The sequence below is a fragment of the Sphaerodactylus townsendi genome, linkage group LG07 (assembly GCF_021028975.2).
Source record: "Sphaerodactylus townsendi isolate TG3544 linkage group LG07, MPM_Stown_v2.3, whole genome shotgun sequence".
In the NCBI taxonomy this organism is placed as follows: Eukaryota; Metazoa; Chordata; class Lepidosauria; order Squamata; family Sphaerodactylidae; genus Sphaerodactylus; species Sphaerodactylus townsendi.
Genome location: NC_059431.1, coordinates 69,075,399 through 69,093,324, shown reverse-complemented (window position 1 = coordinate 69,093,324; position 17,926 = coordinate 69,075,399). Strand labels below are relative to the sequence as shown.

The window sequence follows — 17,926 nt, the reverse complement described above, 5'->3', positions numbered from 1 at the left end:
TTAGTATTTCATTTTAAATTGAAATCTAATCAGAGAGGGAGCACTGCCTAAAATCTCTGTAGAAGAGAAGGACAGAATTATCTTGAAATGCAGATAAGCTTTGCAGGTACTGCACAGATCATCCTTCCTCCTTGAACTTCATTCTTAATCAACTGTGACTCATTCTTAGAAAATTTATATGAGTAATAACACTTTGTCTATGTAAAATCATAGAGGTTGGAAACTGAGTAAACATTGGCCCCAAGTAAAATTCTCCAGATCTCTCCCTCTCTCATTTGCATAATCCAGATTGTGTGGTATATGCCATAAACAGAGATGCAGAATCTGTGTGTTTTCACAGAACAGTCAAGCTCCAATAATTTCCATAAGTAAGCCACAAATTATGTGTGATGCTTAATAGATAATGAGATATGTCAGGTGACATCCTGTATATGCAAATAATTTCCTAGAGTGTGGACTGCCTTTTGATAGCATAATTCTAAGGCAAAGCAAGACAACATAGGGCTATGTGAGGCCTTTGTCTTTTTATTCTGGTTTATTAAAGCTTGACAGTAGCTTTAAAAGCAGGTTATAGGGCACAGGGCTGCTAGATCCTGGTGCAAATTATACTCAATTTATGTTGTGGATAAAATCAAAAAGCTTCTTGTATGGTCACTTGTAGCTCTGGTCTGGGGAACATAGCTAGTGAATCAGAATTGACTGAATTAGATCTATTTGTAGATAGAGTGTTTTCTACAGATGTGAAAGTGTGAGGGGAAAAACTCAGAAACATTGTTTTTTTGGGTTTTCCAAGGATTTTTTCAGTGCTTCTGGAAGAAAAATGAAGAGAGCACTTGCTAACTTGGGATTCTTGACCTTGCCTGAATTGAAGGGGTGATGTTAAACTTTGTTCACTAAAAGAGTGATGTTTGTTCTAAGATATGACATAATACTGGCCTTAGCTGATTCTGATAGTTAAATGTATGTTTTACAAATACAAATATTTGTATATTGCCTTAAGGCTCATCTGGTTCTTGTTTTACTTTTTTTAGATGCCAATCCAAAACATTTATCTTCAGCCAGTCTTCCAATTAAAGAATTCCACCTTTTAAAGCTGTTCTTCTGGTTTGCTTCTAACCTGAAGGCTGGTCAAAAGTTTTGTTCAAGGTGGTTTAGAAATAAACATAAAACCATAAAAATTCCATAAATTACCAATATAAAAACAATCAATTGGCATAAAATGGCATAAAACAGCCATACAGCATCCCAAAATATCCCTAAAACAGACCTCTGACCAGAAACAGGCCAACAAAAAGATAAAACCCCTTAATTAACAGCTTGCATGAAAATAAGTATTTTGAACTGGCTCCTAAACGGCTGTATGGTAATGGATTACATTACCGTGATGTACAATTTTATTTCTGTATCATTGGAAACAGTTGGTTTATTTGTAAAGTAGGTCTGTGAAACATGTTCATAAGAAATTTGCAAGGCAGTTATAAGCATGGAAAAGATAGATGTAATGAAGTAGGTTATAAAGTATCTCAGATCTGCAGGGCAGAAGAAAATTCTCCTTGGAACTGGAAAATAATAGAACTTCTCAAATATAGCACAGTAATTTTGAACTAATAACTGGGCAATTTAATTGAATATAATACTCATGATGACCTTTATTAAACATTGTTGTTTAATATAATTTAGTTTTATGACCTATTTACAGACTGTGTTAATGATTACGGACTATGTTCATGATTAATAGTACTGAATTATTCTAGAGCTCATGATTGGCAAAGTGCTGCTGCAGAATATATTCCGTTTTTCCAAAATTTGCCTAACCATCCATCCTCATAGAATGCATTACTGGGCCTCAAGAAGAGAAATTCTTAACCATTTAGCAACTATTTTGAAAATTAAGCCAAAATGGATTGATCTTACGAACTTTGAGACTCTGTATAATAATAGAGCACAACGGAAAATCTTACTTACGTTCAGCTCAAAAAAAATACCAACCTGGCTGTGGAATATAAAACAGAAACTTAACTTCCTAAATATATACTTAACAAGAGTTTTTCATAATGTGAAATTAAGATCATTGATACAACCTGTGTCTCAAAGGGAGCATAGCATGCCAACACAGCAGACAGAGAAGCAAGCTGCCAACCCCTTGCATACAAATCGCTTAGATAACTCCACAGAGGAGGACCTTTTGCAGTCTTTCAAAACCCTGCCTAAACTTGAACAGGAAGCAATTCTGAACCGAATGAATGATCTCATGAACAAACTACAAAACGAGACTTAATAAATCTAGATGCCTCTCCGATGGAAGCTCAAGATGGAGTGGACAGGGATTACAGGAAGCACAAGCTTAACACCACTGATAAAGATACAGAGGAAGCGTATGAGTATGAACTGGAGCAGCACTCACAAAGAGTTTTCCAATCCAGTACCCAATTACCAATGGAAGGGAAGACATGGGACCAGGAGCTTAAAGAATTAGAGATAATAAAGCATACTCCTCAATTACAGTCTGGACAAGTTAACGTCCCAGAAACTGAATACCCACAAAGTGATGCTAGCCTACTGATACGAACAAATCCTAACTGTATTCCGTTAACTCCATGTAGGAGGTCCTTAGAAAAGGAACCTAGGATTTCATTTCGTAATGGTTGCATTCTGCAAGACCCATCAGGAGCCCTAGACATCATAGAAAATCTAAATTGACAATCAGTTAACATAGCCTCCTGGAATATCGCAGGTTGGAAAGCCAAAGCCACAGATGCGGACTTTGCCCACTATCTAAAACTGTTTGATATAGTTTTCCTCCAGGAGACTTGGATGATGGCCACATTTTTCTTTTTCCAAACTACTCTGTAATAACATCTGAAGGGCCTCCGGGGTGCAAAGGAGGTAGAATATCAGGGAGGCTTAGGGATACTTATATCCACAAGCTTGAAGTTAAGCATCAAAAAAATTCCCACTCCTTGTTCTAAGGCTTTGGTAGTACTATTGCCTTGCAAAGACTTTGATATAATTTGTGCAAACATATATCTTTCTCCCTCCCAATCTAGGTCTCAGACTAAAGGAAAATGGTTAGAACTGGAAGAGATGATTTTATACCTATTACAAAATTATCCCATGGCCTACTTAATAATAGGGGGAGACCTGAACGCTAGAATGGGTCAATGTGATAGTTTGCTACTGGACAGATTTAATTCTTGTGTGCCAGAGGATGTTGGGCCTACTTCCTTTAACCAAAGAAAAGCTTTGGATGCAGGCTATAATTTTGCAGGGCTACTTTTATATCAGTTGTCCCATAAGTTTAATTTAGCAATCTTTGATAGCACTCCAGGTGATTACCTGGCCCAATTTACCTACTGGTCAGGCAACAGAGCTTCAGTTATTGACTACTTTTGAATTGTCACAAGAATTACTTCAGGCATGATCAGCCATTTTGAGAGTTATGCGAGATCGAGGAAGCGACCCTTTCCATTAACCCTTGGTTTGGAGAGATATGCATTACTGTTTCGGGCTAAGATCTAGGATTATGCATCACGGAACTGGCAGTGGAAGTGAACAGTCTGAGAAGGAAATGGAATGATGATATGAGAAGCTATTTTGTGAACTGGTTTGATTCAGATATAGGTAAAATGCTGTATCATAAAGTACTATTAGATATGTGTGAAGGGAGACCTGAAGCCATTTTAGAATATGAACAAACTGTGCAAATTCTTAAAAACCCCTCCTGTCCAAAAGCAATGTGACCAGCCAACAAAAGGGACCGTGACAAACAATGGTTTGATCATGACTGTAGAATGGCCAAAGAAACCTGCTAAGACTATTCCATCAGTTCAAAGAGGCGTGACTAAAGAACTGGTAATGGAAGGAAAAAACTTATAAGGCCATGTTAAAATATAAGAAAAAAATGTCCATGCACAAAAAATGGCAATCTCTAATCAAATTTGAGTAAGATCAAATGACTCTGCCACTTTTGAGACTAACAAGCCAGAATAATAATCTTAGTAAATTGGGCCTACTTAATCCAATAACAATAACAATCTGGGTGAGCATTTTTTCCAAACTTTTTACAAACCATCAGCCTTCTTTGGGACATTATATTTCACTGGATAACACACCTACATGGCCCCACAACCAAAACTGAAGTCACTTATGATTTCCAAATTAAAATCTGGGAAAGCCCTAGGAATGACTATATATCCCCAGATCTATTGAAAGTCAACATTGACTGGTGGGCTACAATCCTAGCTGAACTTTTTCCGTGTATTAATAGCACAGGCTATATTCCAACAGATTGGAAAGAAGCCATAATAGTCCCTACATTTAAAAAGGGGTAATCACGGACCCAGCCAACTACAGGCCAATCGGCTTACTTAATGTCATAAGTAAGATATATACCAACTACCTGTGCACAAGGTTTCTGGCATGGCTCGAGGGGAGAAAAGCTGTTAGGAGACAGACAGGCTGGCTTCCAGAAAGGGACCGATCAGCAATGGACCACTGCTTGATTCTAAACCATCTGATTGACAAATATGTTAAACTCCAAGAGAGGCTCACTATATGCAACCTTTGCTCGACCTCAAGGCAGCCTTCGATAATGTGCCACGTGGATCGCCTATAGGCCAAACTAGCAAACACCAATATTGACAAACGCTTATTGCACATAATAATCCAACTGCATGAGAACACCTCTTTAATTAAGGGTGACACAAGAGGGACATCTAACACCATCTATACCAGGTACAGAAGGGGAATTGAGCAAAGGGTGCCTTCTAGCACCACATCTATTCAACTTTTATGTCAACTCCTTCATAATAGATTTGCAGGATACAAAGCGTTTCATGCCCCTACACTTTCTTAGGGGAAAAAACTACCCATTCTAATGTATCGCGGATGATATTATGCTTCCCTCACTAACCAAAGTAGGGATTAAGAGAGCCCTAAATGCGATAACCCAAAAATGTGCTGAGGAACATCTAATTATGAATTATTCCAAAACCAAAATAGTACATTTTAATGCCAGGTTCAAGAAGGAAAGATGGACAATCGAAGGGCATCCAATTGATCAGGTCAAATGCTTCAGATACTTGGGGGTAATTTTCCAGTATAATGGCAAACCTACAGCTCATATCCAATCCCTTGTCCAATCTGCTCAAAAGAGCAGCCAAGCGATACTGAGATTCTACCGTACCCAGGGGGGAGGATACATTCCAGCTGCTGTTAAATTGTTTATAGCAAAATCCATTCCACAATTAACATATGGAGCCCAACTAGGTAACATATCCAATTTTACACCTTTGGAAAAAGTTACAACAACATTCCTTAGATCTCTATTCAATACACCAAAATGTACGTCCAACACTGTATTGAGACATGAAGCAGGAATAGCTAAAGTGGAAACTATAGTCTGGAAGAGAGCCATCAAATATTGGATTAAAGTCCACCTACACCCCCAGGGCCTATTACCAGCATTTCTGTCAACATCACCATATCCAATCTGGTCGGAGAAGATTATCCTGAAGCTTAAACAGATTGGGCTAGACCCTATGCTGATGCTTGAATGGGACTTGCCCTTAGCTCTTAAGATGGTATATCAACGATTGGATGACATTGACTACCAAAATGATAATGCCTCACTTCCTGCTCTATATAGACCATTGAAATCTGGTAGTGGTACAGTAATGGCCCCCTACATTCAACACATTACCATAGCCAAATACCAATGGGCCTTTTCTGGAAACGCGGTTTGTGCATTTCCATCATCCATGCTTATAGGCAGATTTGGGAAAACCCCTTGGCATTTGAGGAAATGTGTTTGTAATTCTGGGGATGTTGATTCTATGATACATATCTTGCTACACTGCATGCTGCATAAGGCAGAAAGAGAGCTCTTTATTTTACCTCTGCTTGTGCAACACAGCTTGATAATTGCAAGGGATTCTGACCAAGAGATTAGGAAAATGCTGTTGGAAGACAAGGATGCAACCATCTCCCAGCAGGTAGCAAAGTTCTGTGCATTGGCGTATAAAAAACGCAAGGGCCTACTTAATCAGGGATGAGCTGAAAGTCAAACATTCATGTAAATGGTTAGCTGTAATAATTGTTGTAATTTGCTGTTGTGGATGTGTGCTGTTGTTTTGTTTTGTCTTTGCTGGCCTTTGGCCGTATTAAACTATCTATCTATCTATCTATCTATTCCGTTTTTCTCAGTGTATCTAATTCTGAACATTTGCCTCAGAGTGCAGATCAAAAAATATTTAAAATGGGACTGTGTACAGATTGGAAAAATTGCTCTACCAAAAAAAATCTAAAAAGAAAAAAAGAGAGAGATTTGCAGTTTTAAACTCTTTTGTTTTAGTATTTTAGTATTACACATATTTACAGTTTTGTTTGTAGAAAGATGAGACTTTAATACTTTTAAATGCCATAAATATGCCAGTTGAAATTTAAAACTTGATAGTTATTCTTATAATCCATGAATCCTAAAATAGAGCTGAAATTCTTGTCACTGAAGATGGCGAATTTTGACAACTTGGTGAGAGGAGAGATTTGATCTCCTCATCTGATGAAGATTTGTTAATTTTTCAGTGAAGAAAAAGCTTTGTCATCTATAGCAGTGGTGGAGAACCTATGGCACAGGTGCCAGAGGTGGCACTCAGAGCCCTCTCTGTGGGCACGCATGCCTTTGCCCAGTACATGCTGATAGCCTCCCCCTTCCCACCTCGCCCCGCCAGAGGCTGTTTCCGGCTGGGCCTGAGGTTCAGGGAGGTCCTCTTGAGTCAACTTGATTTGCTGTAAGTACCATCTACCACCCCATGAGTACCCCCTCTCCCCCACCTCATTACCAGACCAGGCAGCAGGCCCAGTAACCCTGAGCTCACTTGGGCACCATGCCAGCTCCACAGAGAGCGCACCTTTCCCCACCACCTACGCCGCAGTCCAAGTGTGTGGCAGAACACAATGCCTTTTAAGACAAAAGATGGTAATGTTTGAGTTTTTTTTCTAAACTTAAACCTCAGTATTCTGGTTAAATTGTCATGTTGGCACTTTGCGATAAATAAGTGAGGTTTGGGTTGCAGTTTGGGCACTCAGTTTCAAAAAGGTTTACCATCAGTGATCTATAGGCACCTATCTTATGGCAAATGTTCTTGCATATGATAGCCATGAAAAAGCCTGAATTAGAAATTAAACTGCTGTTGTAGGCTTTTTTTGGCAGGGGAAGATGTTGGAGGATTGGATTGCTATGTTTCGTTATGAGGTAGTTGTGGAGATAGTTGTGGAGATAATTAAAACCAGAAAGTCTTATTATTGTTCTCTGAAAGATTTGTGTACTGATTGTTATTATGTGTGTTTTAATTTGTTAGCCACTTTGGTGCCCCTTGTGGGAGCAGAAATAAATTTTGTAAAGGTTACACCATATTGCCCTTCTGAATCCAGGGAAAACTATACCTTTGTAGGGAAGCAAAGATTGTCCTACCTATGCTTTTGTTTATGAGGCATTACATGTTCTCAAAAAGGTGACCTCCAACAACAGGTTTTAGGAATTCTCTCATAGAAAGGTGCAAATAAGCTTGCTTTAAAGTATATTTGAATATGCATAGAACCAGGAATGCACAATTTTTGGTAGCTGATACCATTCATTTGCTAGGTGCATTACATTATGTGAGATGAGTAAAATTAGATTTCCTGTTCTGATAAGTAGACAAAATATATGGGGAAAATGAATAGGAGGATTATTTAATTGTCAGCTGACAAACATCTGTATGACTCCTATAGTATCACAGCAAATTAGGTTTGCTTGGTGTCTTTGCATTCAAAATGACATCAATAGCTTCATTTTTTTAATACTATACCCTGAACAGAAATGCTGTTTTTCTGTATCTGATTACACATCTCCTGGGACTGTCAGCTCTTCAAATATTGCTGCTTGATTCACTTTGTGGAGTTAATTGTTCCTTTGTCAGCTTATGCAATGTGATAGTGTTTGAATCTATGTATATATGCAGCTTCCAAATACCAAAACTTGGCAACAATCACTTTTTAGTAGCAGTCTGCCAAGGCTGCCCTAGTCCCAATTCAAACAGCAAACCCTAGTCCCAACTCAAACAGCGAGTTGGGACTGGGACTGCCAACTTCTAGGTGGTGCCTGGAGATCTCCTGAAATTATTTCCAGAGATCAGTTGCCTTAGAGAAAATGATTGCTTTGGAGGGTTGACTGCATGGCATTATACTTTGGGATCTGGGTAAGTTGGTTTCAGGTAGTCAGCATAAGGTTGACTCAATCTTCCATCCTTCCGAGGCTGGTAAAATGAGTATCCAGCTTCCTGGGGTTAAAGTGTAGACCACTGTGGAAAGTAATGGCAAGCCACCGCATAAACATGGTCAGTCTAGTAAACATTGTGATGTGACGTAGGATTTCCTGGGCTAGAAACAGAAATTGACTGGACAAAGGCAGAGGCTTATGGCCTATAGTGACATGGGGCCACCCATGTCCCTGGGCACACACCTTTTGTCATGTGGGTTTTGGTTACCTGTGTAAAAAACAGCGTGCGCCCCATCCGCACGCCACAAAGCTCCGCCCCCCTGCAGGGAGGTGGGATTCTGCAGTAGGCGGCTACAGCATCCGTCTGGGCCACTGCTGCTGCCAAGCCCCGCCCCTGGCCTCCATGAAGGCCGGCTTTGGCCCTCTCCAGGCATTGGGGACAACAGGAGCCAGCCTGCAGAGAGGGAAGGGCATTCTGAGCATTTTAAAATTATCTTCCAATTCACTACTAAGCTGTACCATTTGAGGGAAAAAGTTTCCAACTATTTGGTGTCTCTTACGTTTGCAGTTAAAGCAGCTGTGACTGGACATTATAATGAAATGCGTAAAACAGTTCAAGTGCTATTAATGTAGTGGTTAATGTTTAGCAAAATGACTTCAAGGTTGGAAAATTTGGAAATTACTGAAGAGATCTTTAGGTTTAATGTAGAGGTAATCTGCATACATGCTATTTAAAAACAAAGCCCTAAAATATTTTGTTCTTTCATACCAAATGTTAGGAGAATAAAACCAAATAGGGATACAGGGATGCATTTAACTTAAAGAATATGTTGGCTGACATACAGCTTTAATGTTACAAATTAAGAATCATATAAACATGAAGTAAACTACATGCACTATGTGGTTTTAAATAGATCCAAATTAGAATAGCAGTTAAAGCAAATCTTTGGAGCATTTTAGCAAAAGGCCTTTAGCTTATCATAGTGATAAAACATTAAATGCGCTTTTAATCATGTTAGTAGAAAGTTTCAAAGCAGCCATAGACTTTTATACAGCACATAAACTGTCTTTTTATTATTATTATTATTATTATTATTATTATTATTATTATTATTATTATTATTATTATTATTATTATGTTTATAGACCGCCCTCCCCCGGAGGGCTCTTCCCCACTTATCACCACTACAGCTAGCCTCATCACCACTACAGCAAGCCTTTTACCGGTATGTATGTATGGGATAGGATACCTTGCCCTCCTCAAGCCAGGCTATGCTCAGTGCGACTTCCAACAATAATTTATAATACACTCTCAATAAAAATATCAAATTATGTAAAATGAAATAAAGAGATGAACCCTAGCTGGGGAATCTAGGAATGATCTGAAAACTCCCAAATGCTCCAGAGAGTAGGTCAGGTAAAATAAAAGAGCCAAATGGAAGGGGAGAAAGAACAAGGGAGGGAAGTGAATAGAAGGAAGGAACAAGGAAGGAGGGATGGGAAGCCAGCAAATCTATTTCACCGTTGCGTTCCACAACCATATGCATGGCAGAATATCTCCGTCTTACAAATCCGGCAGAACAGGGTTAAGTATTCCAGGATACAGTTCTTGCTCAACACAGTGTTCTGCCAGGCTTGGACCATAACTAAAAAAACGCTGGGCCTGGTCTAGGAAAGCTGGATGGCTTTGGATGCATACCACCACATCCTGGACCAGTTTCAGTTTCTGGAGCAGTCTCAAAGGTATCCCTGCATAGAGCGAGTTATAGTAGTCTATAGGTGATGGTTGTATGAATCATTGTGGCAAGATCATTGCAGGCCGGATAAGTGGCCAGCTTGGCAGAAACAAAAGATAAGAGGCTTGGCAGAGACGAAAAAATGCTTTCTTAGCTGTATTTGTGATCTGGGCCTCCAATGAAAGAGAGGCATCCAAGATCATATCCAGCTCTTGACAATGGAAGCCGGTGATAGCTGTACTCTGTCAAGAGTGGGAAGCCTAATATCCTGATTTGGACCTCTCTGGTCTAATCACAGGACTTCCATTTTTGATGGGTTTAGTTTCAGGTGGCTCTGTTTCAACCATCTCACCATAGCTTTCAAACATTCTGCAAGATTTTCCAGGATGGTGTCTGGCCATTAAAAGATACAGCTGGGTGTCCTCTACATACTGATGACAACCCAGCCCAAAATTCCTGACTAGGCATGGGGCGCAAATAGATGTTAAACAGCATTGGTAAGAGGATTGCCCCCTCTGGGACTATGCACAGCAAAGGGTCCCATGCTGAGATCCTCTCCCCTAGCACCACTCCAATAATGGAGATATGAGATCAACCATTGAAGGATTGTCCCACGCAAACCAATGTTGGCAAGGCAATGGGCAATAGCTTATGGGCTGACTGTCAAACACAGCTGAGAAATTCAACAACTACAGCAGGACCCACCCACCCCGATCCAGCTGTGTACAGAGATCTTCTATAGAAATTGTCTCACAGAAACTCAAGGCGGACTCTGTGTGTGTGTTAAGTGCTGTCAAGTCACTTCCGATTCATGATAACCCTATGAATCAGTGTCTTCCAAAACATTATATCATTAACATCCTTGCTCAGGTCTTGCAAACTGAGGGCTGTGGCTTCGTTTATTGCAAGCTGAAGGCTATGACGTCCTTTATTGAGTCAATACAGCTCATGTTCAATCTTCCCCTTTTCCAGTTGTCTTCAGCTTTTTACTAGTGTTATTGTCTTTTCCAGTGAGTCTTGTCGTCTTATAATTTATTAAAGTACAATAGTCTCAGTTTAGTCATTTTAGCTTTTAGGGAAAGTCCAGGTATGGTTTGTTCTGGAACCCATTTATTTGACTTTTTATGGTCTATGGTACCCATAAAACTCTTCTTCAACACGCCATTTCAAAGGAATCTACTTCCTTCCTGTCAGCTTTATTCATTGTCCAATGTTCACACCCTTAAATAGTAATAGGAAATACTATAACATGAATTAACTCAATCTTGTTCATCAGCAACACGTCCTTACACTATGCATTTCTCTAGCTCAGGGGTAGGGAACCTGCGGCTCTCCAGATGTTCAGGAACTACAATTCCCATCAGCCCCTACCAGCATGGCCAATTGGCCATGCTGACAGAGGCTGATGGGAATTGTAGTTCCTGAACATCTGGAGAGCCGCAGGTTCCCTACCCCTGCTCTAGCTCCTTCATCCCAAGGGTTGTCATAGGCACAGGAGTCTCCCTCCCCCTGGTACCATCCATCTGGCCAGCAGAGGGTCATAACAGGCTTAAAATGAGGTCAGATCTTGATGTCGCGGGCATGATTATGTCACTTCCAGAAGTGATGTCATCACACAAGCAGTGGCCAAGGATATGCTCAGATATTTGAGCAAAACTTTCTATAGTACAAACTGTTTTTAGTATAATTTTTGTCCAGCTACCGGAACATCTCTCTCGTTATTGGTGATGTGATGATGTCACTTCCAGAACTGATATTATCACACAGATAACATTGTGAACTAGGTCTCTTTAAGCCTGGTAAGATCCCCTCCCTTGGCTGGGGGGGAACTGAGAACCCTATTCATGGCAGCACTCCTGAGTTTTTTATATTTTTATTTATTTTGTTAAATTTATATCCCACCTTTCATGACTGAGAATGGGCTCATGGTGGCATACATAGATACTTGAAACAACTTGTACAAAATAACTCATCAGAGTCTAAACAGAATTCAGATGGCAAACACAAACTAATCCTATAAAAACTATCCAGCACATGTAATTTCAGATCTTATTATCTGAGCATGGGGAGGGGGGGAGAATACAGAGGGACAATGCCAGGTGACGATGGTGGATACTGGGCAGGAAGCTGGCAGATAGAATCGGATTTAAGACATGTGGCTTCAACCAAAGGCCCTGAAAAACTGTTTAAGGTCCCACAGGCCCCTGGTATCCGCTGACGGGGAGTTCTCCTGGAGGCGGAGGCCATCTTGGTGAGTGATTTCATACCCCAGTCTCCAGGAGGCAGGAACCTGAATTTTCAACTTTCTGTCTTGTCCTTGATTTCCATTTTGAGCTGTTAAAAAAAGGAAGAGATCAACAATGGAGAATAGTTTCAATTCCAAGTTGAAATCACAGTCTTAACAGAGCACAGGATTTATATCCTGCCCCCCCCCCCACTCCCAAACATTCTGAATCCAGTGAGATTTTCCATTCCTGTTACCTGTTGGGACCACATTCATTCTTGCTTTGAATAGGCCGAGGGTGAACTGTGATTCAGTCCAAATCTTCTTCCTTGATACCAGTCTTCTCTCAGAAACTTGTTGTAAAATATTAAGTTCAAGGTATAACTTCTTTCATGTGTTGGACCCATATGATTTGAAATAAGCCTAAATAAGGTCTTCCCTTAATTGAAAAACAATTGCTGGGATACAAAGGACTTTATAGATGAGCCCAAGAGCTTACAGATGCCCAGTGAGGTTTAAGTGTTTTTCCTGTTAACCTCAGCCCATCTTGTCCTCAAAAGCTGTTTATATTTTTTCCTCATTTTCAAATCAGAATGGAAGGAATACTGTTTTGTAAAACAGTTCGTAGTCCTAAGTTACGAACATTCGACAGATCTCAGGTCATGATTGAAAGTGCCTGCTCTTAGTGGATGTCTACCTTGTATCACCAAGTATGTCAACTAGTACAAGTCCTCAGTGGCAGATCTTCAAACATGAAAGAGCAACGTACTTTTGCAGAAGAAGATGCTTCCTTTATTAAACCAATTCTACTTTGGCAACCTTAAGAAGCCACCATTTCTGTTAGATATATATTGGTAGTTCAAGGTTTAACAGTGCTCATTCATTCCCACAGACTCATGTAACAGTAAACCATGATCTGCCATTACTTCTAAATCATTCCTATAATATTAACTATAATATTAAGAACTATTCATATTTTATTGCAGCTTTGTTTTCTAAAAATAAATCAAGATTGTTTCCTTTAGTATTAACTTTTCCAGGGTAGACAGATGGCTGTCAAAAGCTGAATGTAAAATATTATTTCAGTTTGAGGAGAGCATTTAAGAAGGCAAACTAGCAACCAGTTCTGCAGCACAATACATTTGAATGCTTTCCTGTTACCTCAGAAACTGAATGATAATTTTTCTCCCCCATTACAGTTAAGGAAATTACTCATTTTTTAAAAAAGTCTGAACATGTTGTGTGTAATATTTCTAGTGCAGGCATAGAAGGCAAGAATTGTGCTTTATAGAAACATTATTTCTACTGTCTTGTCTTTTAGTGGGCAATTTGCAGTTGTAAGGAAGTGCCGTGAGAAGAGTACTGGAACACAATATGCTGCAAAATTCATCAAGAAACGGAGAACAAAATCCAGTCGTCGGGGAGTGAGCAGAGAGGACATTGAACGAGAAGTAAACATATTAAAACAAATCCAGCACCCCAATGTGATCACATTATATGATGTGTATGAGAGTAAAGTGGATGTCATTCTTATTCTGGAGCTGTAAGTAGTTTTGAAATAATTAGGGGAGTGATAATCCTGAAAATCACACAGGTTGTCTCTTTTTCAAAATGCAACTTTCTTTCAGCTTTTGATAAAATTGTATAATATGGCTAATAGGTTTGAAGTTGTTTTATACATAGCCCCATCTACCTCAGAACTGTCTACTCTGGCTGGCGGTAGCTCTCCAGAGACTTGGGCAGAAATCTGAGAATCTTCTGCATGTAAAGTATACACTCATTATCTTTGTGGTTTCTGTGAAGTGTACCAGTCTCAAAACCAATCCTTGTGGAGCTTTCCTTCATTGTGACATCTATTCCTACTCTTCGCTTCCTGTCATTTAGCCAATTTTTAATCCACAAGAGAACTCATCTTTTTATCTTAGGAGTCTTGAGTGAGGTACCTTGTCAAATATATTTTTGGAAGTCCAACAGAGTTCAAAGGGAATTAGCTGATAAAGGGGAAAGGAGATGGACTAGCGCCATGGTGGTGAACCTATTGCATTCCAGATGTTTGTGGACTACAATTCTCATCAGTCCCTGCCAGCATGGCCAATTGGCTAATTGGCCATGCTGGCAGGGGATGATGGGAATTGTAGTCCATGAACATCTGGAGTGCCATAGGTTCACCACCACTGGACTAGCATTATCGGTCACAGAAGTCCTCAAGAATATGGTGTTTGATGCCCCTGTTTGGAGAGTTATTATTTATTTCAATTCTCTCCCTTCTAAGATGTTTAGGGCATCATACATAGTTTAACTTGCATCCATTTGATTCTTAAAACTGCCTTTGAGAAATTCTAAACAATAAAGTGCTAAGGAACTGAATGTCAGGACAATGAATCCTCCACCAATGAGGTCAGAGTTCATCACCCTGACATTTGATTCCTGCTGTTCTGAGGGTCCCAAAAAGCCCTCCCACCTCCCCAAACAGTTGGATTGGGCAGCAGATCAAGTTCTCCACTACCTGGCACCCTCCTCTTGCCCCTACTCCCAAAATCCAAGCTGGGTGGCGGAATAGCTGTTCTGCCACACAGAACCCTCCTCTTGCCCACCCAACCCGCCGCCAGAATCCGAGCCAGGCAATCTGGCATGCTCCTCCCGCCCCCCCACCCCAAAAAGTTGGCCTTGCAAGAAGGCACCAGCTGTTTAGACCGTGAGGGAAATGCTTCCTAGAGCCCATTGCATCCTCCCACACACAATGGGCTTTTGCTACTAGTCATACAATAACTTGATGGCAAAGAGGGAGGGATTTAAACCCAGTCATCTCCATTTCCAGTCCATCACGAACCACTACACAACACTGATTCTCAGTTCCTTTCACAATGTGCCTTAGTAGTAATTGCCTGTGTTATCTGTTAATGTGTTCTGTGTAGTATTTTACATTTAAGAAGAAAATCATAAAAGCTTTCAGATATTAATATATGGGAGTGTTTGATAGAGCTTAGTTTTCTGATGAAAAACTCTGGATTAATATGTGGTCTAAATTTAATGAAATTATATGCTTTGTCATTTGACGTGTTTAGAGTCTGTGGGTGGTAATCATTCTGATCTTCTGCTAATCAGAGTTCAAGAACATACAGTTCTTTAAGAATCTATGCAGAATTTGTTAAATAATCTTATTAGAAAATCACAAGAGAATTAACTAGGGAATGCACATTAACTGTCATAAAGATATTATAAATAATATCTCCCTGATACTGCATGAAAATATATACAATGATGTAATATTAGGAAAAGTTCTTTATCTCTCTGTTAATATCTTATTGAATATATTTGCATACCTTCCTTTGAAGTATAAAATCAATTTGTTATAGCATTCTATATTCCTTTAACAAACAGTTATGACCAACATCATGATTGTGAACTTCTGGGTCTATTTTACTGTTCTTTAAATTATTGCCAGTTTTATTTGAAGGAAATAATACGGTTTTTTTCTGCCCCTTCGCATGAATGCTTTTTTTTTCAATGCAAATGCACAGGTGCAAACATCCTGTTTTTCCTTCGTTCTGATTGACTGTTCCACCACAGTCCCCCTTACACCCGCTTCCACCCTCTGCAAAGTGAATGCTCCCAATTGGTGGAGAAATGGTTGTTTCATCAGGCCTTTTCCACCTAGCCAGCTGGATTAAATGGCACCATCATCTCCTTTCAGCTTCTGAAGCGGGGCGTGGAAGAGGGGAGGGGAGGGAATGAGTTGTGATGGATCCATCTAAGTCACCATCTATTTCTTTTATAACTTATTTATACTGTAATTTTGCAAAGTGTTTTATATTTTAATGCTCTGTTTATTTAATGTTTTAGTGTGTCTTAATTCTGTTGTAACCTGCCCTGAGGCCTTTGGGGAAAGTGCAAGATAAAAATATAAAAAATTAATAAATCTACAGCAACCCAAAGCCTCCCACTCCCATTTCTCCAGAGTTTTGGGCTTTGAAACCACAACACGTGGAAACATGAAGCATGCATTGTATATCCTCCTTAACACTGTGATATACAAAATAACAAAATCTATCCAAAAACTCAGGAAAGCAATATCTCCCATCCACATCCAAAAGTGTGCATCTGCCTAGCTACATGCTCTGAGCACCAAAAAATACAAAGGAAAGAAAAGAAGGCCATTGCTCACAACGCCCCCATTTGTTGAGAATCTGTTGCTGTACACATTTGGGTGAAACGGTACTCACAGTCACTGCCAAGGGGAGAAACATGCTTGGAGACGTTTCTGAAATGATGGGCTATCGCACTGATTGGCAGCTCAGCAGAAACAAAATTGACATGACATAAGGCAGGAGAACAAGCAACAGGGTGAGAAAAATATTGCAGTTTGGCACCTGTGCTGTTCCCATGGAAGCGGGTATAACATGGGATTTTTTCAAAAAATTGCAATTTTGGCATTTTCTGAAAAACCTGGGTTGAGGGAAATATCGTGGATCAATCCCACTTTGGGGAAAGGACCCATGTGAAGTTCTTGCCCAAACCACGATATTTCCCTTCGTCAACTCTTATATTTGTACCGTGCAGAATCAATTGTACATAAAATGTGAAAATTGAGTTTTTATATATTATCGAAGGCTTTCACGGTCGGATTCAACTGGTTGTCACCCTGGACACAGTGTGTAACAGGCTTCCCTCTGTGATACACCTTTGAAGATGCCAGCCACAAATGCAGGCGAAATGTTAGGAACAAGATCCACCAGACCACGGCCACACAACCCGGAAAACCCACCACAATTAGTTTTAATACTGTGATGAATGTCTTCAGAATTAATGCTCCCTTAATATGGTTGTGCAAAATCCTTGAAAGAAAAAAATAAAGTTGTGTGTCATTAACTACTGCTCTTGTTTTCACAGAGTTGCAGGAGGGGAACTGTTTGATTTTTTAGCTGAAAAGGAATCTTTGACTGAAGAGGAGGCCACAGAATTTCTCAAGCAAATCCTTAATGGTGTTAATTATCTGCACAGTCTGCAAATTGCACACTTTGATCTCAAGGTAAATTAGTTTTTCATCCTTTAAACTTTAGATATCAAAATTCTTCATCACTTTCTCAAATAACATAGAGCAAGTTTATATTTTGTTTTTTTTTGTGTTTAGTACTTACAAATTAATAGCATTAGTGAGTAACAAGCTGTATTTCATGACCATTCACATTGTGCAGAGGCAAACTCCACCTCCTCCCCCTTCCTGGCCTCATAACCCATTTGCAAGACAGTCATAACTTACTGCTGTGACCCAAACCACAGTGGAAGCCACTATTTGGTATATTTATGTATGTATGCCTTTAAGTGAACCCTTACAAACCAGTTTTAGTTTCTCTCCTTAAGGCCTGTGTGTGAGGGACCTCACTTTGTTTTAGTTCAGAGTGTGTAGTAAGTGGAGGTTGTGGTAACAAGATTGTGTGTCTTCCCCATTGGAGGCAATGAAGAAGCATGTTGTTGAAGGTGCCAGAATCTCCCCAATGCCGATGATCTGGATGAGTGAATTCATTCCTGGACACCAGACAATAAGTGTCAGAAATGGGAGTTTGTTTGGGAATCCTATATTGAACAGAAAGGATGGAACTCTTTAAGCCATCCTCTGTGCTAAGCTTTACTGGGAATTTACTGGGAACTGAAGCAGAAATGAAAAATGTACCAACAAATTACAAAAGCTGAGGATAAGTTAGAAGGTTA

The 17,926-nt window shown here is 39.8% G+C and overlaps 1 protein-coding gene across 2 annotated transcripts in view; it reads left to right on the top strand.

The window, feature by feature from the left end:
- The window catches only part of DAPK1 (death associated protein kinase 1), a 96,472-nt gene that overhangs the window by 26,716 nt on the left and 51,830 nt on the right, over positions 1-17,926 (top strand). For both annotated transcript variants that reach the window (XM_048502932.1, XM_048502931.1), the window contains exons 3-4: positions 13,539-13,760; positions 17,108-17,246. In XM_048502932.1, coding sequence (XP_048358889.1) covers positions 13,539-13,760; positions 17,108-17,246 — 361 coding nt within the window. The remainder of the gene's footprint in view (positions 1-13,538; positions 13,761-17,107; positions 17,247-17,926) is intronic.